Source organism: Cebus imitator, unplaced genomic scaffold, assembly GCF_001604975.1.
Source record: "Cebus imitator isolate Cc_AM_T3 unplaced genomic scaffold, Cebus_imitator-1.0 Scaffold251, whole genome shotgun sequence".
NCBI lineage: Eukaryota > Metazoa > Chordata > Mammalia > Primates > Cebidae > Cebus > Cebus imitator.
This window is the reverse complement of record NW_016107566.1, coordinates 259,387-282,443: the sequence shown is the minus strand read 5'-3', so window position 1 is coordinate 282,443 and position 23,057 is coordinate 259,387. Positions and strand designations below refer to the sequence as shown.

At 37.8% G+C, this 23,057-nt stretch overlaps 2 protein-coding genes across 5 annotated transcripts in view; both read left to right on the top strand.

The window, feature by feature from the left end:
• The window catches only part of FBXW7 (F-box and WD repeat domain containing 7), a 235,594-nt gene that overhangs the window by 9,098 nt on the left and 203,439 nt on the right, over positions 1 to 23,057 (top strand). The window lies entirely within an intron of this gene.
• The window catches only part of LOC108282798 (40S ribosomal protein S4, X isoform-like), a 5,815-nt gene continuing 5,309 nt past the window's right edge, over positions 22,552 to 23,057 (top strand). The window contains exon 1 of the mRNA XM_017498799.2: positions 22,552 to 23,054. Within this exon, the coding sequence (XP_017354288.1) occupies positions 22,613 to 23,054 (442 nt within the window). The 5' untranslated portion in view covers positions 22,552 to 22,612. The remainder of the gene's footprint in view (positions 23,055 to 23,057) is intronic.

Sequence of the window (23,057 nt, the reverse complement as noted above, 5' to 3'; positions counted from 1 at the left end):
TTAGTAGAGACGGGGTTTCACCATGTTGACCAGGATGGTCTCGATCTCTTGACCTCGTGATCCACCCGCCTCGGCCTCCCACAGTGCTGGGATTACAGGCTTGAGCCACCGCGCCCGGCCGTGTGTATATAATTTTTAAATTTTTAACAAAAATTCCTGATCTAGTCAATGCTTATGAGAATGTGTGTGTGTATATAAAATTAATTATTTTTTTAGAGGCAGGGTTGCACCTTGTCACCAGGCTGGAAGTCAGTGGTGTGATCGTTGTTCACTGCAACCTCGACCCCCTGGGCTCAAGTGATCTTCCCACCTTAGCCTCCTGAGTATCTGGGACTACAGGTGTGCACTGCCACATCCTGCTAATTAAAAAATTTTTTTTTTGTAAAGACAGGGTCTCACTATATTGCCCGGGCTGGTCTCAAACTTCAGGGCTCAAGCAATCCACTTTAGCCTCCCAAAGTGTTGGGATTACAGGCGTGGGTCACAGTGCCAGTCAGAGTGTGTGTGTGTGTGTGTGTGTGTAAACGGAGTTTTGCTCTTGTTGCCCAGGCTGGAGTGCAATGTTGTGCGTGATCTAGGCTCACTGCAACCTCTGCCTCCCGGGTTCAATCAATTCCCCTGTCTTAGCCTCCTCAGTAGCTGGGATTACAGGCACGCACCATCAGGCATGGCCAAATTTGTATTTTCAATAGGGATGGGGCTTCACCATGTTGGTCAGGCTGGTCTGTTAACTCCCGGCCTCAGGTGATGCACCTGCCTTGGCCTCCCAAAGTGCTGGGATTACAGGTGTGAGCCACTGTGCCCGGCTGAATGTATATATATTTTTAACAGCCTTTTAGGATTGCATGCTTTTTAGGGGAGTGTAGAGGGTAATATACCTTTGCATGACATTCTCTAGGTCTGAGAAGGAGTTGCTTCACTAAAAATAGTAATTTATAATTACCTAATGGTTGAAAACAAGTCTACCTGGAGCCAGCAACAGGCAGGCAGTTGGTTCTTGTAAAGTATGCTGTAGATAGAAGGTTTAAGTCAGGCCATATGTTGCCTACCATTTAAATTCAACCCTTGAGTTTGACAAATAATACTGAAGTAATTCTGTGTTTTTAAAAGCATCTAAAATTTCGTTAACATTTTATTAAAAGCTAAAGAAATGACAGAGCTGTTGTGCTTTTTTTTGAAACGGAATCTTGCTCTGTTGCCAGGCTGGAGTGCAGTGGCGCAGTCTCGGCTCACTGCAACCTCTGCCGCCTGGGTTCAAGTGATTTTTCTGCCTCAACCTCCCGAGTAGCTGCGACCATAGGCGCGTGCCACCACGCCCAGTTTATTTTTGTGTTTTTAGTAGAGACGGGGTTTCACCATGCCATGTTGGCCAGGATTGTTCTCCATCTCTCGACCTCGTGATCTGCCTGTCTCGGCTTCCCGAAGTGCTGGGATTACAGGTGTGAGCCACCGTGCCCAGCCCTGTTGTGCTTTTTTTTTTTTTTTTTTTTTTAAACAGAAAAGAAAGACTGATTTGAACATAACTGGAATTTGAATTATTTTCAAAGATCTCAGTAGTGCATGGACCAGAAAATAGTCCTTTTTTGAATAATTAATCATTATCACTGATAGTGACTGTGGTTTAAATTGCCCATTTAGACATATCAGGATCTAATTCAGTTATCCGCTTTTTAAATTGCCCATCTCTTTAACTCTTGGAAATAAAAAGCTTTAAAAAAATCATTAAGAAGTTGAACAGAAGTTTCATCTGTGTCATTTACATCTCAAATTAAGATTGAAATAATTTTATTTACATAATTCTATTTTAACTACTTAATTTTAGTTTTTGTTTTTTCCCCAAATGATTAGTATGTGGGTTTCTTAAATTCCTTTTTTTTTTGTGCTTAGTATTTGTTACATACAAGATCGGTTTTCAGAAATACCTTTTCTTCAAGCAGGGCATAATCAGTGTTTTATTGGCCGTTACAAGAAATAGATGCTTCTTGATTGTTTCTGTATTTGGAAAGAATTTCTATTTTGAGAACAGTTTTGGTATGCCTTCATAGCCTGTTTATTGAATAGAACTGTATATCTAAGGTATATGAAAAAAATCTAAAGAAAAACAAGATTGAGATATAGTCTTGGGAGAAAATATTTGCAAACTATGCATCTGACAAAGGTCTAATATCCAACATCTGTAAGAATTTAAATTTGCAAGAGAAAAACGGCCCCATTAAAAAGTGGGCAAAGGACATGAACAGACACTTCTGAAAATAAGACATACATGTAACCAACAAGCATGTGAAAAAAAACTCAGTATCACTCACTGTTAGAGTAATTAAAATGAAAACCACAATGAGATACCATCTCATGCTTGTCAGAATGGCTATTATAAAAAGTAAAAAAATAACAGATGCTAGTGAGGTTGCGGAGAAAAGGGAACACTAACTGTTCGTGGTAGTGTAAATGAGTTCAGCCATTGTGGAAAGCAGTATGGCGATTCCTCAAAGAGTTAACAGCAGAACTACATTCCATCCAGCAATGCCATTACTGGGTATATTCACAGAAGAATATAATTCATTCTACCATAAAGACACATGCACATGGGTGTTCCTTACACCACTTATCACAATAGCAAAGATGTGGAATCAACCTAAATGCCCATCAGTACAGATTGGATAAAGAAAATATGGTACATATACACCATGGGATACTATGCAGCTGTAAAACAGAAGGATATCATGTCTTTTGTGGGAATATGGATGAAGCTGGAGGTTACTAGCCATAGCACACTAGTTCAGGGACAGAAAACCAAATACTACATGTTCTCACTTACAAGTGGGAGCTAAATGATAAGAACTTATGAACACAAGGAAGCAACAGACACTGGGGTCTACTTGAGGGGGAGGGTAGGAGTAGGGACAGGAGCAGAAAAGATAACTATTGGGTACTGGGCTTTGTACCTGGGTGATGAAATATGTACAACACAGTCCCTGTGACGTGTGTTTACCTCTGAAACCTTTACATGTACCCCTAAACCTAAAGTAAAAGCTAAAAAAAAGGGATACTGTTTAGCACTGATTATCCTGCTAGCTGTGACTTCTCCTTTTAAGGAAAATTTGCTTTAGATTTTGGTGTAATTGTAGAAATTAGAGTTGTTTGTTTGCCAGTGGATCTAGCAGGTGGTTAGGTGAGTAATGAATATTCTAGTTTAAATAAGTGTCAGCATTTTAAATGTTTTTAATATATATTTTAAATATTTTTCTTTGTTGGTAACAATTTGAATTATGCTTCAAGGGTCTTCACATTTCAGAGGTTTTCAAAAAAGACTATAGTAAGTTACTGGTTGGGAAGAAGAGCATGTTCTCTCTAGTTTATTTGATTTCTTTCTGGTTCTTATGTATGTAATACTGGAAGGTCGTGTTGATAAATATTTGGGTTGTAAGTTTTGTTTTGCATGATTGGTGGTCTCTTAATTGACTGCTGTGTGAATTTGACAATATAAACTGGAATGCTTATACAGTGAGTAGGAAACCTTTTCCTACTGAGTGTTATGCAGGCAGATTTTTTTTTTCCTGCAGAAAAATACTAAACTTTTATATTATCAGATTTAGACATTTAGAGGAAGAAATAAAATTTTCAATTTTTTATAAATGAGCAGAAGAGAATTGGGTTGCACAGAGGTGGGGAGAGAGATAATAAAGGAAGGAGGGAAGAAGAGGCAGATACCAGGGAGAGTGGCTCTGGAAGTTTTGAGGTCAGCCTTAGTCAGAGGTCACACCCTGTTATTTCTTTGGGTTGTGGACATGGGGTGTTACCACTTGTTATCTGCTATCCTTTGAAATGATGATTAGATGATTGGTTTTTGTTCGTACCTTTTCAACATTCAAGTTCTTTAAGCCATTAAAGGTTTAGTTTGTAGGGGATAATCAGTGTTATTTTAGGGTGGGAAACCACCACACCTGCTAGGAGAAGGGGATGGCCAAAGAGTTTTTAACTTACAGAGGAGTTTGTTTTTTTTTTTTGTTCTGTTTTTTTTCTTCGTTGTCCCTATTTCACTAGCTTTGTCTGAGAGGGGTGCTTGTAATTCTGTATATGACATAGTAGCTGAGAGGCAAGCTTTGGAGTTGGTAAACCCAGGTTCTGCTGCTTTATGATCTCAGGCAAGTTATTTATTCCATGTGTGTTTCTTGTAAAACTGGGATGATAATAATAGTACCTATTTTCCTCATGGAGTAATTAAGAGGATTGAGTGAGAGAATGCATGTAAGCCTTTAGCACAGCGTCTGGCTAAGTTAGCATTCAGTAAATGTTAGCTGCTGCAATAATAATAAAGAAATATTATAGTATTAAGTTATTATTTCTGTGAGGGTGCTGGTTTTCTCAGTGCTGAGGTATTGGTGGTCTTTGCTCCTAAATGTGTCACTATTTTGAATACTGCCTTTATTCAGCATCAGATTCAGTTCAGATTTACTGAACACCTACTATATCAGGCATTGATCTAAATGAGCAAAACATAAAAATACCTGCTCTCTTGAAACTTACTTTCTGATTAGGAGAGACAAAATACACAAAACAAAATAGGTGATGTGTCACTCATGAAATTTGGTTGTTGGACTTTGTCTAAGCTTTCATTAACCAAATCTAGCAGTCTTAACCTTTAAATATTTTCTAATTGTTCCTGTTGCTGTGCTTGAGAGTGTATGGAGGTAGGGGCACCCTAAAAGCATATCATAGACTAGCTTTATTTTCTCCAGCTTTAGCTTTATTCTGATTTTAAGGTAGACTTTTAAATGATAGTCTTCATCATTTCCTTCATTTATTACTTAAAATGGCAATCTAAAAACTTTCCCCAAAACTTATATTGCACATCATTCTGAGGGAGGTTGCTCTTCCCCAGCTTCTCCTCTCTTGCTCATTTATGCCATTTTCTTAGGAGGGGATGCTAGAAGCCTCTTTTTAGAAGTATTTTCTGACTAGTCTAACTGTATACTTTCCCTTCTCGTATTTTATGTTTTTCACCCTTTATTTATTGTTAATTGACAATTACTTGCTTATTTTCTTAAAAAAATTTTTTTTTCTATCTCTTCAATTGTGAAAGCTTTTAGGTCAGGGACCACTTTTCTGTTCTGACCTTGAGCTTCCTCTCTTGAGAAAAAGATAATACCTCCCAAGGATGTTGTGAGATCTCAAAGAGATAATGTGTGAAAGGGGTCCTGCAGCCAGATCCTTAATAAATGGTAGCTGCTGCTTTGAACCACTCTAGTCCCTAAAAGTTGGTGCTGTGTGAGTTTGTGAACTTTCAATTTTCACTTGTGGTGGTAGTTTTAATTTTTGCTTTAGATAAGATTCAAAATACTACTTTTCAAGTGTCAGATGATAAATGCCGGGTCATTAGCTCAACAGTGATTAGGAGCAGGAACTTGAGCCATCATTGTTTGGGTTCAAGTACAGGCTACCTACCATACTTGCTGGTTTGTGTGACCTTTGGCAAGTTGTTTAACCTCCCTCAGTTTCTTTATAAGGAGGGGAAAATAATATCTACCTACCTCGTGGATACTTTGTTGTTAGTATTAAAGGAAATAAATGAGAAGCTGGAAACAGTGGTTAGCATATAACAATCTATAACAGGGTCCCCGGGGGACATGTGGCAATATTTGGTGATGTTTCCGATGGTCATTTAGGGGAGTGGGGAGAGGAAAGGGTGCTACTGGTATCTAGTGGATAGAGGTTAGGTGTAAACAAGGTGGACAGCGTCTACAACAAAAAATTACCTGGTCCAAATGCCAGCCCTGCCAAGCAGTATTAGGAAACCCAGCTCTATAATTAAACTCTGTTTCTCATTTGGATAGCTCCTTTGTATGAGGTACTTTGCCATTTATATTCTGTGTAAATGCTGATTGTTGATAAAGATGAGTCACAGACATGGATAGGCTTCATTTAACATTCAGTTTAAAAGACATGTAGGAAGGTTAGTAGATTTCATTATATTTTTTAAGATTACAGGGAAATTACTCCAAAATTAATCTAAAAGTGCTTACACTTTTTTCAAAAACTGGGAAAAGATTCCACATGGATTTTACTCATTTAATTTTTTTAATGGCAAACTGTTCATGTAAAAATATATTGAGAATAGAGGGCTTATGAGAGATGATTGCCATAATATGTATTCATAAATTCAAAAGTACACTTAAAATACAGGTATCAAGGTTAATGGAATGATCTTTTGGGGGAAACCTTGGAGCACTCCCTCTTTCCTTATGTTTTATTGCTTACCACGTCAAGGGCCCTTTAACTTAGGACCTTGTTTTTCTATGTGTTCTTTTTCCCTTAATTGTTTAAAATTGGACCCTTACTAAAAATACGAAAAATTAGCTGGGTGTGGTGCCATGCACCTGTAATCCCAGCTACAGGAGTATGAGGCAAGGAGAATTGCTTGAACCAGGGAGATGGAGGTTTCAGTGAGCTGAGATTGCATCATTGCACTCTAGCCTGGGTGACAGAGCGAGACTCAGTCTCAAAAAAAAAATAAAAGCACAAAAATTGGACCCTTACAGTGCCTTGTCCATTTCAGAAGACTCTTAATTGATTTCCTTGCTTCTGTTCTTTCTTTGTATTGCACTTGAATTGACTCTTCTTTGTTAGGATCCCTTCTAGTCCAGGTCCAATCTACCCTTCAGAGCTCTTTCCATGCTACCCTTATTTCTGGGAGAGAATTCAGCCTTAATACCCTAAGGCCGGAGTTTGAATGTACTTATTGACTTTTCTGCTATTTATAGGGTTTGTTGTGTATTATCTTTGGGAGAATTGGGAAGTCAGATTATTTTCTGTATTTTGTGGTTCAGATGACTTCTTTTCACTTGTATCCAAACACTGGCTGTGTGTCCATGTATATACAGCATGTATGTACTTTAATGTCTATTTGTATGTGTGTGTACGTGTATAGACTTTCATGTATATTTGTCTCAACACCTTGCTATTTTCTCTGCTTGGAATATTCTATTCTTTTCATCTGGGAACGTTTGTTTCTTCAGACCCTACTTAAATATTGGTCTTCTAGGAAGTGTGTCCTGATTAATATAGGTAGAGTTAGAGTTATTTTTTTCCACTGGTTACCCACAATATCTGTGGTTTTTATAGCACTTAACATCCTTATTTGTATTTGTCTCTTCTACTGGTCTGTCACTTCTTTGAGGATAAGAGTCTAGTCTTAGTCAATACCTGCTCCCCCAAGTACCTAACATTCCTGCCACATTGTGGACATATAGTATATTAACAAATGAACGGAAGAGATAAAAAACTGGAAAGCTTTTAAATAATTTCTGTGGGGGCTCGGAGAGGGGAGACCACACATTGTCTTGTCACCTTTGTTTCCAAGTGCTTAATGTTGTGCTTGCCCATAGGTGTTCAGCAAATATTTATTGATGAATTAGGAGCAAATCTCAGGAATTGATAAAAATTTTCATGTGAACTTTTTTCCTTCTGCATTTCTAGAAAGCATATCCCAGAAGTAAACTGGCTGAGATAGTTTGGAACATCTTATTCTTAGAGTTTACCTTCCTATTTGATTCAGTAGTGAAACTTCGATCCAATGGATACTTCCCGAATGGTGCTTTTGGCTGATTTCTTTTTCACCCATGGGCCCATTCTGGTGTTGAGTGTGCTGGAAAGATGAATATGTTGTATCATTTTTACATCATGGAGGATCCATCTTTAAGTAAAAGTGTTAAATAAAACCCGTGGTCCCCTTTGCACATTTGAGCCTAAATAAAGTATGTACTTTTAAGCATGGGTAATGACTGAGGCTGTTGAAGCATAGGAAAGAAAGAGGACAATTAGAGGTAAAGAAGTGACTTACTAGGTCTCTTTTTCTTTTGATAATGATTGATTTTTACCCCCAGTTATTTATAAAGAATTAATGAGAAAGGAGAGGGTTATGAATCTGGAAGATAAGAATGTAGATTTTGTAATTCATGATCATCATTATTACCATGTATTGAATGTTTACTGTGTGTCAGGAACTGTGCAAAGGATTTTTACAACCATTATTTAACTTACTCTTCACAGCAGTTCATATGAAGTAGCTACTGATGTTTTATAACAGAGGAAACAAATTTAGAGAAAATTCCAAGAACGCATAGTTAGGAATTTTACCTTGCACAACAGGGATTCAGATCTAGATCTGTCATACTCCATGGTCTATGCTTTTAGTCATGCCTGTTGTCTCTTAAGTTTTTATTGAAAATGGAAAGTTGTACTGACATAGGAGGGGAAAATGATAGAAAATCATCCCTTTGGAAGGCAGTTTAACAGACTCATGGAGAGGCAATTTCCAGGTTTATATTGTTATACAAAATAATTGCAAAATTGAAGTCTGTCATTTGAATTGATTTGCACTAACCTGCATTTTTTAGGTCTTGCTCTTGGAAGCATCATCAGGACGATTGTCCCAGATATATTAGCAGTAGAAGAAACTTATTTAGGCAAAATCTGTGTAAGATTATGGAGGAAACTGATTTTATGTGTGAAATGTGTTTTTTAGAGAGAGTTAAATCTTTTGAAGGAGATTATTCTTGGGTAGAGGATGAGCCTCAATATTTAGGATTTGAAAACCTGTGGTTTGCCATCCTTGTGAAGTGTAGCAGAAAATCTGAGAATCCACATTTGTTAGTCTCTTGGGTATAAATTGTTTAAGTCAGGGGGTATCTTGGAATATTTCCTTTATTTATTTTCTTAAACTATTTTTATTTGCTGATTTGGTGTTTATAATTAAAAAAATTATTTTTTCTTCTTTTACATACTTTGTAGAACCATTCCTTACCCAGTGAGTTTATTTATAGCTGTTTCATATTTAATTAATACTGTGAGAACATAGGTTTGATATCTGTATTTTTGTTTTTTCATTAGGATATTTAAGATAGTTTTTGTAGTTTTGTTACCTTATAAAGAGGTAAACCTAGGTGTTGGCCCTTAAAAATGTTTTGTGAAAGATTTTTCTCTTGGTTTCATTTAAAATACTGTAACTACAGTTAAATACATTTGAACTTTGCCCTTTCCAGGAAATTTTAATTATATGCTTTTGTAAAATTTTATCAAAAGTTGCATACAAACACTAAATATAGAGTGCTGGAGCTGAGGGTGATGGGTTGTACCTATAATCCCAGTTACTTGGGAAGCTGAGGTGAGAGGATTGCTTTAGGCCAGGAGTTGTAGACCAGCCTGGGTAACAGAGCAAAACCTTGTCTCTAAAAAAAATAAAATAAAATAAATTAGCCAGGGGTGGTGATGTGCACCTGTAGTCCTAATTACTTGGGAGGCTGAGGTAGGAGGATGGTTTGAGTATAGCAGTTCAACTCTGTAGTGAGCCCAGATCCTGCCACTGTACTTTAGCCTGGGTGACAGAGCAAGACCCTGTCTCAGATATATAAATAAGTAAAATAGTAGGCTGGGTGTGGTGGCTGATGCCTGTAATCCCAGGACTTTGGGAGGCCAAGGTGTGCAGATCACTTGAGGCCAGTAGTTTGAGACCAGCTTGGCTAACATGGTGAAACCCTGTCTCTACTAAAAATAGAAAAATTAGCCGGGTATGGTGGCATGTGCCTGTAATCCCAGCTACTCTGGAGGCCAAGGCAGGAGAACTGCTTGAACCTGGGCGACAGAGGTTGCAATGAGCCAGGATTGCATCACTGTACTCCAGACTGGGCTACAGAGCGAGACTTTGTCTTGAAGAAGAAAAGAAAAAAATAATTATAGAGTGCTGAATGATGTTTTGTGAAAGATTAAAAATGCCTAAGTGGAACTAAATTCTGGTAAATAGAATTTAGGGGTTGGGTAGAAGGAATCAGATAAGCACTTCAAGATTTTTGGATTTTAAGTCTTAGGCTCATTAGTATGCTCTGACATCATCTACTACAGATTTCCTTTCTTAGAAGTGAATGTTAATATGGCACCCTTATACAAACAATATTGATATCAATATTTGAGTGTTTATTATGTGACATGCGCTGTTCTGTGTCCTTCATGTGTATTACCTCATCTAATCCTTACAATAGTTTATGAGGTAAGTGTTGTTAATATCCCTATTTTATAGCTGAAAATTTGGCACAGAGAAGTTAAACATGGTCAAGGTCCCACCTTTAGTTAATAGTGGACCTGGGATTGTTTCCAGGCAGTCTGGCTCTAGAGCCTGGAACCTTAATCTTTATTCTATACTATCTATATCATCTGTAAATTTATTTCTTATATATTATTTATAGAACAGTGCCTGGCATGCAGTAAGAGCTATAGAAGTACTGGCTATTTTCATTGGCATTTAATTATATACTCTGTGAGGTTGTCAGAGCATGCATTATTATTCCATTTTAAAATTTATACCATTAATTAGATGGTAGACTTTACTCAGATTTCTGTGTTTTTTTTTTAAGTAGCCAAGTTTACTGAAGTTCTTAGAAACTGGATGATTGCCCCCAATAATGTGGCCATGCGAGATCTCAAAATTAACTTTTTTAAAAAAAACCACCCATCCAACTTTATTTACACTTCTTTGGAAATGGATAAGGACCAAGGTTGGGCTTTTGTTTTGGTATGTCATTGGTTTAGAAAGGCAGAAATGGCCTGGCATGGTGGCTCACGCCTGTAATCTTAGCAGTTTGGGAGGCTGAGGCAAGTGGATCACTTGAGCTCAGGAATTGTAGACCAGCCTGGGCAACATGGCAAAACCGTCTCTACTGAACATACAAAAATTAGCTGGGTGTGGTGGCGCATGCCTATAGTCCAGCTACTTCGGGGGCTGAGGCAGGAGGATTGCTTGAACCCAGGAGGTCAAGGCTGCAGTGAGCCAAGATGGTGCTACTGCATTCCAGCCTGCCAGCCTGGGTGACAGAGTGACTCAGTCTCAAAAAAAAAAAAAAAAAAAAAAAAAAAAAAAAAAGAAAAAAGAAAAAAAAAAAAAAAAAAAAAAAAAAAAAAAAAAAGGCAGAAACAACCATACCAAGTTCATAGTATTGTTTTTGCCTACTTGGTGGAAGAAATAAGTTCTTAGAAGTTGCAAATTTTTTTTAACCTGTAAAGTGTTGAGAATATTACCCTTTATCCTGCTGACTTGTGAAATTGAATTATATCACTTAAAATAATGTAAAGTTTTAGTTGTTTTGATGTTACAATAAAGATTAGCAGCCTTTAAAAGAAATAATATAAACTATATTTCCTCAGATTTAAATAGTCATCTGTACAGTATTAGTTTTCCATTGCTCTGCAGAAGCAGTCCTGAACCTTTTTGACACCAGGGACCATTTTTGTGGAAGACAATTTTTCCATGGATTGGGGAAAGGAGAGGCAGGCGAGGATGGTTTGGGATGACACTGTTCCACCTCAGATCATCAGGCATTATTAGGTTCTCATAAGGAGCATGCAACCTAGATCCCTTGCATGTGCAGTTCACAGTAGTGTTTATGCTCCTATGAGACTCTAATGCTGCAGCTGATCTGACCAGAGGCAGAGCTCTGTCGGTAATGCTCACTCACCTGCAGCTCACCTCCTCCTGTGTGGCCTGGTTTCTTTCTCTCTTGTTTTTTTGAGACGGAGTCTCACACTGTTGCCTAGGCTGTAGTGCAGTCGCATGATCTCGGCTCACTGCAATCTCCACCTCCTGATTTCAAGCAATTCTCCTGCGTTAGCCTCCTGAGTAGTAGGGACTACAGGCGTGTGCCATCACGCCCAGCTAATTTTTTTGTATTTTTAGTAGTAATGGAGTTTCACCATGTTGGTCAGGATGGTCTCGATCTCCTGACCTCGTAATCTGCCTGCCTCGGTCCCCCAGGGTGCTGGGATTACAGGTGGGAGCCACCATGCTCAGCCGCGGCCTAGTTTCTAAAAGGCCACAGACCAGTACCAGTTGTGGACCCTGCTCTACAGCAAGTTAACACAAATTTAGCAGCTTATCTTCCAGGTTCTGTTAGTCAGGAATTTGGGTGTGGTTTAGCTGGGTCTTTCCTCAGGTTCTCACTAGGCTGAAATTAAGGAATCAACCGGAGCTGCTATCTGTTCTGAGGCTCTGAGTTCTCTTCCAGGCTCACTTGTTGTGGGCAGAATTCAATTCCTTGTGCTTGTAGATCTGATGTTCCTGTTTGCTTGCTGGCTGTCAGCCAGGGACCACTTTGAGCTCCTTAAAGCCCCGCACCCCATACCCCCACCATGTTCTTGCCATGTGGCCAACTCATTATGTTGTATATGACTAAGAAAGAAAAATGCTGGATTAAAATGTAACACAAATTGTTTTTTTATATATGAGTCAGGAAGAAAAAATATGATACAATGCACTATTTCTTGGATAGTGCCTTGCAAAAAAGAAAAAACACCAAAAATTGTGGTTATTCTTCCAACTGCAATATTTACTTCAGAAATATCAAATTTATTTTCCACTGTTGTGTTTGTAGGCTTTTTTTGTTAACATTTTTTTTTTTGTTTCAACGTGGAATCATAGTATAGTCTTTTATAGGACATTTAAAATTAAGAAGTAAGCATGACTTGTGTACCAAAAGTGTACAGAATGTAGTAAGAATTATGGTGCTATAAACTGCCATGACCGAATTTGCAAATGTACAGGGAATGGCAGCTATGTTGTGACTGCCACGGGCAAATGGTGATTTGTAAAGTATCATTGCTTTTTTCCCCTCCTATTTATTTTTAGTTGATTTTATTGAGATACAATTTATATACAGTAAACAACAAGACATTTCTGTTACCATCAGAAGATTCCTCATGCCACTTCACAGTTAAGCCCTTCCCTGCACCCTCGCCCCAGGCAATTAGTGAATTGCTTTTTTTTGTTACTACAAATTAGTTTGCACTTTTTAGTATTTTAAGCAGTGAGGAAAAAAGAGGAGATGGAGACAGGCTATTTTTAATTTTTATATTTTCCTCAGACCTATTTGTTCTTACAGAAATCCTAGTTTCTTTATTAGATATATTCCTTTAGTGTAGGGGTAAAAGGATTCTTCTTGGAGCTTTCTAAGCACATTACCTAGATGTTCTTGACCTCTGTTTTGCCTTAGTTTTCTCCAGCATATCCAGAGTTGGCTCTCTTAAACTCTAAATGGCTTGCATGCTCCCAAATCCATATTTCTACTTACTATCTTTGTAGGACCATAAACAGAGGTGATTTTCAACTAGACATTCTCAGCTCCTAAACAATTGTATAGTGTTACTGAGGCTTTTCACCTGTCACATACCTCCTGTCCTAGTCTGTTTTTGTGTAAATACCTGAGGCTGGGTAATTTATGAAGAAAGAGATTTATTTGGTTCATGGTTCTGCAGGTTGTATAACAAGCATGATGTCAGAACATCTGCTTCTGGTGAGGGCTTCGGGAAGCTTCTACTCATGGCAGAGAGTGAAGGGGAGCAGGTATCACATGGTGAGGCAGGAAAGGAGACAAGAGAGGAGAGGGGTGCCAAGCTCTTTTTATTAGCTCTCATGAGAACTTACAGAGGGGAAACTCATTCATTATCTTGAGGCCAGAACCAGGCTGTTCATGTGGACTCTGTTTCCATGTTCCAGGCACCACCCACTGTGCTCCATCCTCAACATTGGAGATCAGATTTCAACTTGAGATTTGGAAGTGTCAAATATTCAAATTATTTCATCCCCTAGAGGAAATACCACCCTACTCCTGAGAATCTCAAAATGTATTAATCGCAGATTTTCTTATTGAGAATTCCTATTACAGTATGAGTTGTAGGAAACATGAAAGAAAGATTTCCCTTCTAGTCACTTCTTAAATTTATCACTTGTTTCATTCTCCTTGGTGTGTACAGTATTTTCCAGTGCAGGAAATGCTCTGAGAAAAGTGGTGCTTCTTAAAACATAAGAAAAAGGGGACCAGTGGAAGACTCAAATAAAGCCCCTAAAAAGCCCTTTTAACTCCTTCTGAGACAGGATCGTCCAATGGAATGCAAGTGAGATATCTAAACTTAAATTTTCTAGTAGCTATGTTAATAAAGCAAAAAAGAACCAGCTGAATTAATTTTATTAATTTATTTTAACAATATATGCAAAATGTTATTTTAACATGTAATCAGTATGAAAACTGAAGACTTAGATATTTAAAATTCTTCTTTTAATACTAAATCGTTGAAATCAGTGTGTATTTTATACTTACAAGACACCTGAATTTGGATTTAGTCACATTTCAGATGCTCATTAGTTGGTGACTACCTTAGTGGACAGTGTAGATGTAGATTATGAACTTTCTAGAAAAGGACAATAGCATGTGGACTCCACGAGAAATTGTCTTTAACAACTGTTTGACTCTCATAGGTTAGGGCTTTAGTGTTTCAGAATGCTTTCTATGGTTGAGATACAAATTTTTTAATTTTTATAAAGGTAAGTACATTTTTATCATTTTCATTATACAAGTAATGTCATTGTTGAAGAGCTGGAAAAGTCTGGGGAAAAGACAGCAAGTTGTCCTCAGTTCCTCAGTTCAGAGATAACCAATGGTAAACTTTGTCGAATTTCCTTTTTGGGAAAATTGTTTTTTATTATCAAAGAGAAAATAGATTTATTTTTTGTCATAATTCCTTCCTGTTGACATTCAGACATATATTATTATTGACAATTCTTTTACCTCTTTGTTTAAATTTATGCATTCTTTTTCTCAGGCTGTATCTTCCAGTAGGGTCTCTGTGAGTGGAGTATTCTGGAGCACAGTAACCTGAATGGTGCTCCCTGGATTAGGGTTAACAATAGAAACTTTGATGGCTTTTATGCACTAATTGCTAAACCAGTATAGTTGCTTTCTATTGTAACTATGTATGATCTCTTGCACATCCCCCAGCTTTTTTAGTTATTGAGATATAATTTGCACACCAGAAAATTCACTCTATTAAATATTCAGTTCAGGCTGGGCACAGTGGCTCATGCCTGTAATCCCAGCACTTTGGGGGGCCGAGGTAGGCAGATCACCTTAGGTCCAGGGTTCGACACCAGCCTGGCCAATGTGGTGAAATTCCATCTCTATTAAAAATAAAAAAATTAGCCAAGTGTGGTGGTGTGCACCTGTATTCCTAGCTATTTGGGAGGCCGAGGCAGGAGAATTGCTTGAGCCTGGGAAGGTGGAGGTCGCAGTGAGCCAAGATTGTGCCATAGCACTCCAGCCTGGGCAGCAAGAGTGAAACTCCATCTCAATCAATCAAGCAATCAATAAAATAAAATACTCAATTCGGTTGTTTTCATTGTATTCACAACGTTTTGCAGTAATTACCAGTATTAATCTAGAACATTTTTATTACCTCAAAAGAACCCTGATGCTCATTAGGAGTCACTTCCCATTTCCCCTTTGCCCATTCTATTGGCAACCACTAGTCTACTTTGTATCTCTATGGATTTGCCTTTTTAAGATATTTCTTATAAATGGAGTCATACAGTATATGGCTTTTTGTGTTTGGCTTCTTTCATGTAACATAATGTTTTCAATGTTCTTCCGTGTTGTAGCATGCATGAGTACTTCATTCTATTTAGGACTGAATAAAATTCATTTGTATGGAGGGTACCACACATTTTGTTTATTCTTTCATCAGTTGATGGTCTTATGGGTTGTTTCTGCTTTTTGAGATAACATTCATTCTTCAAGCACATTAATTTGTTAATAACATCCTCCTTTTTCCCAGAAGGAGTCTTGCTGTGTCACCTGGGCTGGAGTGCAGTGCCACAATCTTGGCTCACTGCAACCTCTGCTTCCTGGGTTCAAGTGATTCCTCTGCCTTAGCCTCCTGAGTAGCTGGGACTACAGGCATGTGCCACCACGCCAGGCTAATTTCTGTGTTTTTAGTAGAAATGGGGTTTCACCATATTGGCCAGGCTGGTCTCGAACTCCTGACCTCATGATCTGCCTGCCTTGGCCTTGAAACATGCTGGGATTACAGGCATGAGCCACCATGCCGGGCCCATCCTCCTTTTTTGTCAAAACTTTCAGTGGTTTCCTATTGTCTATAAACATAATAGAAAAATATTTAGTTTGCATTCAGTCTTATAAAGGGTAACCTGAAGCTACTTCCACTCTTATTTTCTATCACGTTGTTTACTGTGTCTAAAATATGTGCTACATATGAATTATAAAATTATGTAGACAATATAGATAAACTTGTTCAGCTGATCGAATTTTTAAAAAGTGAATCTCTATACTGACAAACTAAGAAATATGTGTAAGATGGAGAATTTGAGAAAGACAAGTATCAGTAAAGAAGAAACATTATAGTAAAACAAATTTTTTTTCCCTATGTTGGTCCATTCAAAGAAATACTTAGTTTCATATAATGTGACTAAAAACCTTAATTTTGAGTAAACATTTGATACATAGGAACTCATTCAAATTATTCATTGTCTGTAGTTTGTTTTTTTTTCTGAGTCTTCAGTTTTTTTTTTTTTTTTAATCCATTTAGTCAGTCTCAGCCTTTTTCTCCTTTTCACATGCCTGAAATAATAAAAATGAAATATTTTTACATATACTTAAAATTATTTCCAGAATGTCTTACACACATGTACACATAGAAACAAATATATTCTCTCACCTTTTCAGAAAAAAGCATACTATACATACTTTGTTTTTTAATTTCGCAGATCTTAGAGATCTTTTAATATTAGCACACTGAGAACTTTCTTTTTTTTTAAAATAGTATTGTTTATTCCATTGTGATGAATGTGCTATTGATTTTTAAACTAGTCCCTTGTTGGTGGACATTTAGGTTGTTTCCAGGTCCACTCTTACAGTTAATACTACAGTGAATAAGTTTGCACATGCATCATTTCATGTGTATGCCAATATTTCTGCAGGATAATTTCCCAAAAGTGAAATTGCTGGATCAAAAGATATATCCACCTTCAATTTGATTACCCATTATTTTTAAGCATAGAGAAAGAGATAGGGGAAAATAAATAGGAAAAAAGAAACTATGGATTTTTAAAAACTTTGTTTATAGATGAAAAAATGGAGGATTAGAAATTTTAAGTAATTGACCATGGTCATGTACTCCACAGAGGCCTGGACATGGTGGGGATTGGGGGGTGTGCTGTGTCAGAATGCTAACCCAGGTGTTCCTGATTTTAAATAAGCTCCTGTTCTTCCTGTTATATTCATATGGCATTTTATGAGCAAAAGAGGAGAGAAGTTGCCAACCTTTTGGAGAGAAATAGTAAAATCCCAGACTTTATTTTTGGGATCATCTGAGGTGGGAAGATGGCTTGGGCCCAGGAGTTTGAGACCAGCCTGGGTAACATAAAGAGACCCTCGTCTCTACCAAAAAATAAAAAAAACATTAACCATGGTGTTTGAGGTTGCAGTGAGCTGTGATCGCTGCATCTCGCCTTGGTGAGAGAATGAGATCCCAGTATATGTAGGTATTTAATGTATATTAAAGGCAGCATTTCAGATTGGTGGGGGAGAAGATGGATTATTTGGTAATTTACATTGCAGCAACTTTCCAACCATTTGGGAAAAAAAACCCTGTCCCTTGCTGTTACTTGTTACATAAAAAATAATTAAAAAAAAATAAAAGGTAGTATAGAAGATTGTCGTAAGGTAGCCTTATTAAATAGACTGAAGTCAGTGAGCACTTAACTTAGGAAAATTTCATTTTTTTTTCCCAGTCACTGTCTTTTGCATTTTCCTTAATTGCTTTTTAACATCACCTTGAATTAATCTCATAGCTTTCCCAGTATGTTTTTACTTATGGAAAGTCTATTTCTGCCCTTGCCCTGTTTAAGCTTGACTTGTGACTTGTAGCTGGAAAGACCTATGGTACTCTTTCACATGTACCACCTTCCTCTTCCTCTCCTCCCTTTTTTACTTGTTACGAAAACAATGAGTAGGGCTAAAAAGGTTATTTTTCACAAACATGAAAAAGATTGATAACATACGTTTTTCAATGTGGGGGAAAAGTTACTCTCATACTGTTGTTGGGAGTATACATTTTTGTGGCCTTTTTGGAGAGCTGTTTGACAGTAGCTATCAAAATAAAGTACATAGGCATCTTGAATCAGCAGTTGTTTTCCCAAAATTTAGTAGTACAGATACACTGACATAACTTTACTTGAAAGCAGAATCATTTTTATAACTTAGTGTTTATTGACAAGTGAATGAGCATTTATTGAGTCATTTAGTATTCTAACTCTTTTACCAAAATGGTGAGATGTGTTACAATTTAACTACTAGAAGTTTAGGTTGTTCCCAGTTTACTCATAAGTATAAAAAAAGTGTTGCAGTGAACATCTTTGTCTGCGTGCTATCCATTTATCACTGTTGAGAATGTTTCTTAATGGCTGTATTTAGGAAAGTGTTAGTTCCCTTTATTTCCCCCCTTGTACCTCAAGGAGCATAGGAGATCTCAGTTTTAATCACAGCTCAGTTGCCTAAATGGGTGTGTGACTTAACAACAAGCTCTTTAACCTTACTGTACAGGAGGTTCTGCAGATGCGGGCTCTGAGGCTATTTTATAGCAGTAACAAATAGACTACCTATTGTTGACCATAGTCACATTCTTCATCATCCCATAGGGAGTATGTGTCAATAGGACAACTCATTGAGTGATAGTCCTAGCTTTCCTGTTTCCTCTGCCTCATTGTGAGGTCATTGTTTCACAGTTGTATATATTTACTGATTCAAACAACAACTTCAACAGTCATTGAGGGGAATTACTGCTCCCAATTGACAATTAGTGTTGTAAAAATTTTGGCAGGAATTATATAAGATTATTTGTGATTGTTAATGATTTCTCTTTATTCCTTCATTTTTTTTTTAAAGCAGGAAGCAATAATAGTTTATATCCGTTAACCTCAATATCTGCTCTAAACATGTAATTTTGCTTATTACCATGAAAGTCTGGGTTAACAGGAGACTAGCTTCTTCACAGATACATACATTAATTTGACATTACAGGTATTGATCGACTTACCACCTATGCAACTTATTCGACTTTACGACCACAATTGCTAGCCACGACTGCTCCGTGTCTGGCAGCGCAAACATTGCCCAGCTGGGCGTACGACAGTGTGGACCAGCTTCCAGCAGCACTACCATCTCTGCGTGCACCATTTCAACTGTACATATAGCCTACTCAACTTACGACCAAATCGTGTTACCACCGGTCCGTGGTCCTAAGTCGAGCACTAGCTGTACAGAAAAATAAGACTGTATTCTGACTTGCCAGTTTGGTTTTGATTGGTGATTTCACCAATTTTTTTCAGACTCGGGAAAACGACGGCAAAAATAAAGGTAAATTCTCATATGCCTTTCATTCAAGTTCCCAAAATTTAACATCTTGTGCAATGATAGAACAATGATCAAAATCAGGAAATTACCATTCATCTAATACTGGTATCCAGTCTGTAGACTTTATTCAGATTTCACCCACTTTCTCACTAATGACCTTTCTTTGGTCCAGGATCACAATATGAGATGACTCACATGTTGTATTTTAGTTATGTTTTCGTAGTTTTCTTTAATTTGAAACAATTCCACCGTCTTTCTTTGCCTTTTGTGACTTTTATACTTTTGAAAAGTAGTGGTCAGTAATTTTGTGGAATATCCCACAATTTGTGTTTGTATGATGTTTTCCTATGATTCAATTAATTTTAAACATTTTTGATTAAGAATACTGCAAAAGTGATTTTATTTATTTAGAGGCACATGATGCTGTTTTGTCCAATTACCAGTGATACTAACTTTCAGTTCACCTGGTTAAGGTGGTATCAGTCAGGTTTGTCCACTCTAGTTGCTTTTTCCCCTTTGTAATTCATAAGTATTGTTGATTTAGAATTTAAGTACAGAAAAGGAGGGAACAAAAAAGTATCCTATGAGAATGTACTTAAAAATAAGTTCTTTGGGACCAGGTAATTAAATTATCGTTTCTCATCATACTCTAACTTCCGATTTTTAATTTCCTTGCTTTTTTTTTTTTTTTCCCCCCCCAGTGGCATGATCACGGCTCACTGCAGGCCTCGACTTCCTGGGCTCAGGTGATCCTCCTACCTCAGCCTGTTAAGTAGCTGGGACTACAGGTGCACATCACCATGCCTGGCTAGTTTTTCATATTTTTTGTAGAGATGAGGTTTCACCGTGTTTTCCAGGCTAGTCTCGAACTCCTGGGCTCAAGCAGCCCTCCCATGTTGACCTCCTAAGGTGTTGGGATTACGGTGTGAGCCACTACCTGGCCCCAGATTTTAACTTGCATTGATGATTTTGCCATGGTGATTTTCTATTTCCATCATTTCTTCTGTATTTAGGTTTGTCGTTTTTTGGTAAGGAAGAACTTTCCCTTTTTATGTATTTATTTAATGTTTTATGTATATTAAAATGGACTCATGGATTTTTTTTTTTTTCTGCTTATGTCAGATGGACTTACAGATTCTTATTCTATGGATTTGGTCTATTGCCATCATTATTTATTTTGGTACTGTAATTATCCCAGGTTTGGCCTGCGAAGCCTTTTCAAGGAGGTTCCTGATCCTTTTGACATTTTTTGAGGGCTTAACTTTCTTTTTATTTCTTTGGTTTTTTTTTTTCCTTTTTGAGTCAGGGTCTTGCTCTGTCACTCAGGCTGGAGTGCCCAGTGGTGTGATTATAGCTCACTGCAACCTTGATTTCCTGGGCTCAAGTGATCCCCCTTCCGTAGCCTCTAGAGTAGCTAGGACTATAGGCCAGGTATGTGCCACCACACCCAGCTAGTTTTTTCTTTTTTCTTTTCTTCTCTCTCTCTCTCTCTCTTTATAAATAGAGATAGTGTCTTGCTGTGTGGCCCAGGCTAGTCTTAAATTCCTGGCCTCAAGCAGTCCTTTCACCTTGGTCTTTCAAAGTGCTGGGATTATAGGCATGAACCACCACACCTGGCCAGAAGTCTTAACTTTGTAGCAGCACCAAATGTTCTAGTCTCATCTTATACTTTTCTCTGCCCCAGCGGTGAAATCAGCCATTTCACCAAGAAATGTTGGTTCCTTTTATTGGAAGTTGGAATTCTTCCATTCCTACCCCCAACCCCCCAGTACTTGTATCTTACCATCTTTTAAAAGTCTTTGGATCTTAAAATTCTGTTGGATGATCTGGACACATTACCCTGATGTACAGAAATTAGTTTACACACAGTAATTCTTCTTGTAGCAGACTCTGTTTAGTTTCTAGCAGATTAATTTTGCATTCATTAATCCTGGAGGATTTCTTCACAGGTTACATTGTACCAAATATGTTATGGGAATACAGTTGAATTTTTTCTTTAGCTTTGTTGGGTATTTGATAACCACAATTTAAAAAACTTTTCTAAGAGCTTCCTTCTAATATTATATGGTATAGGAATGTTTAAATTCCTCATTTATTTATTTGGTTAGTTATAAGTTTTTTTAAAGGAAAAGTCTTGACTTTGTCTCAGGTACTCTCAGGTTACTTCCATGTGGGAGGGTCATTTGCCATCCATCTGGAGTACTTTTATGTCCATAAAATATTGCAGTCTTTTCTGATCCATTTAACTTCTGATACATGCATCTGCTCCTAATATATAATAAATAGACTATAACTTCAAATTTGCAGTTTCTAGAAGGTTGGAAAAGGGAAACATTGTGGTATGTAATTTACTAGCCATCAAATCCTAGATATTTGAGATTTTCAGCAAGGTTAGGTAGACTGTTGTCTTGGCTTCACAGAAATCATTCATATTGTGTATTACGCAATCAGTGTACATACTGCACATTGATTTTATCTGTAAATTGTCTTTATCAGTGGTTCTCAAAGTGTGGTCCCCTACTAGTATAGTATGGGCCTCATGTTGGAACTAGTTAGAAATGCAGACCTCTTAGGATCCACCTAGTTGCAGCAGTTAATTTTAACAAACTCTTCAGGTGATCCTGAAACATGTTACAATTTGAGAAGCACTGCTATATACGTTTCATTTAAATTGTTTCAGGTTGTAGGGGTAGGGAATAAGAGTACCAGTTTATTCATCTTCTCTGCAATATTACCTGTTTACCTAGCTCTTAGGGATATTGAGATAATTTTGAAGAAATGTGTCCCATAAGATTATAATGAAACTGGCAGATTCCTATTGCTTAGTGATATCATGGCTGTCATGAAGTCTTATTGCAGTACCTTACTCATGTGCTTGTAGTGGTGATAGTGTAAGCAACTTTCTACACTACCAGTTGTATGAAAGTATAGCACATACAATTATGTATAGTACATGATACTTGATAATAAAGGACTGTTACTGGTTGATGTATTTATGATACTGTACTTTTTATTATTTTAGAATGCACTCTTTCAACTTATTTAAAAAAAAATTCACTTTGGGAGGCTGAGATGGGCTGATTGCTTGAGGCCAGGAGTTCGAGACCAGCCTGGCCAACATGGCAAAACTCTTGTCTCTATTAAAAATACAAATGTTAGCTGGGTGTGGTGGTGCACGTCTGGAATCCCAGCTACTTGGAGGCTGAGGCATGAGAATTGCTTGAAACCGGGAGGTGGAGGTAGCAGTGAGTTGTGATAGCGCCCACGGAATTCCAGTCTTGGTGACAGAGCCATCTTAAAAAGAAAAAAAAAAGCCCCAATTTCTACGCTCACCGGAAGACGGAGGTCCTCTTTCCTTGCCTAACGCAGCCATGGCTCGTGGTCCCAAGAAGCATCTGAAGCGGGTGGCAGCTCCAAAGCATTGGATGCTGGATAAATTGACCGGTGTGTTTGCTCCTCGTCCATCCACCGGTCCTCACAAGTTGAGAGAGTGTCTCCCCCTCATCATTTTCCTAAGGAACAGACTTAAGTATGCCCTGACAGGAGATGAAGTAAAGAAGATTTGTATGCAGCGGTTCATTAAGATCGATGGCAAAGTCCGAACTGATATAACCTACCCTGCTGGTTTCATGGATGTCATCAGCATTGACAAGACGGGAGAGAATTTCCGTCTGATCTATGACACCAAGGGTCGCTTTGCTGTACATCGTATTACACCTGAGGAGGCCAAGTACAAATTGTGCAAAGTACGAAAAATCTTTGTGGGCACAAAAGGAATCCCTCACCTGGTGACTCATGATGCTCGCACCATCCGCT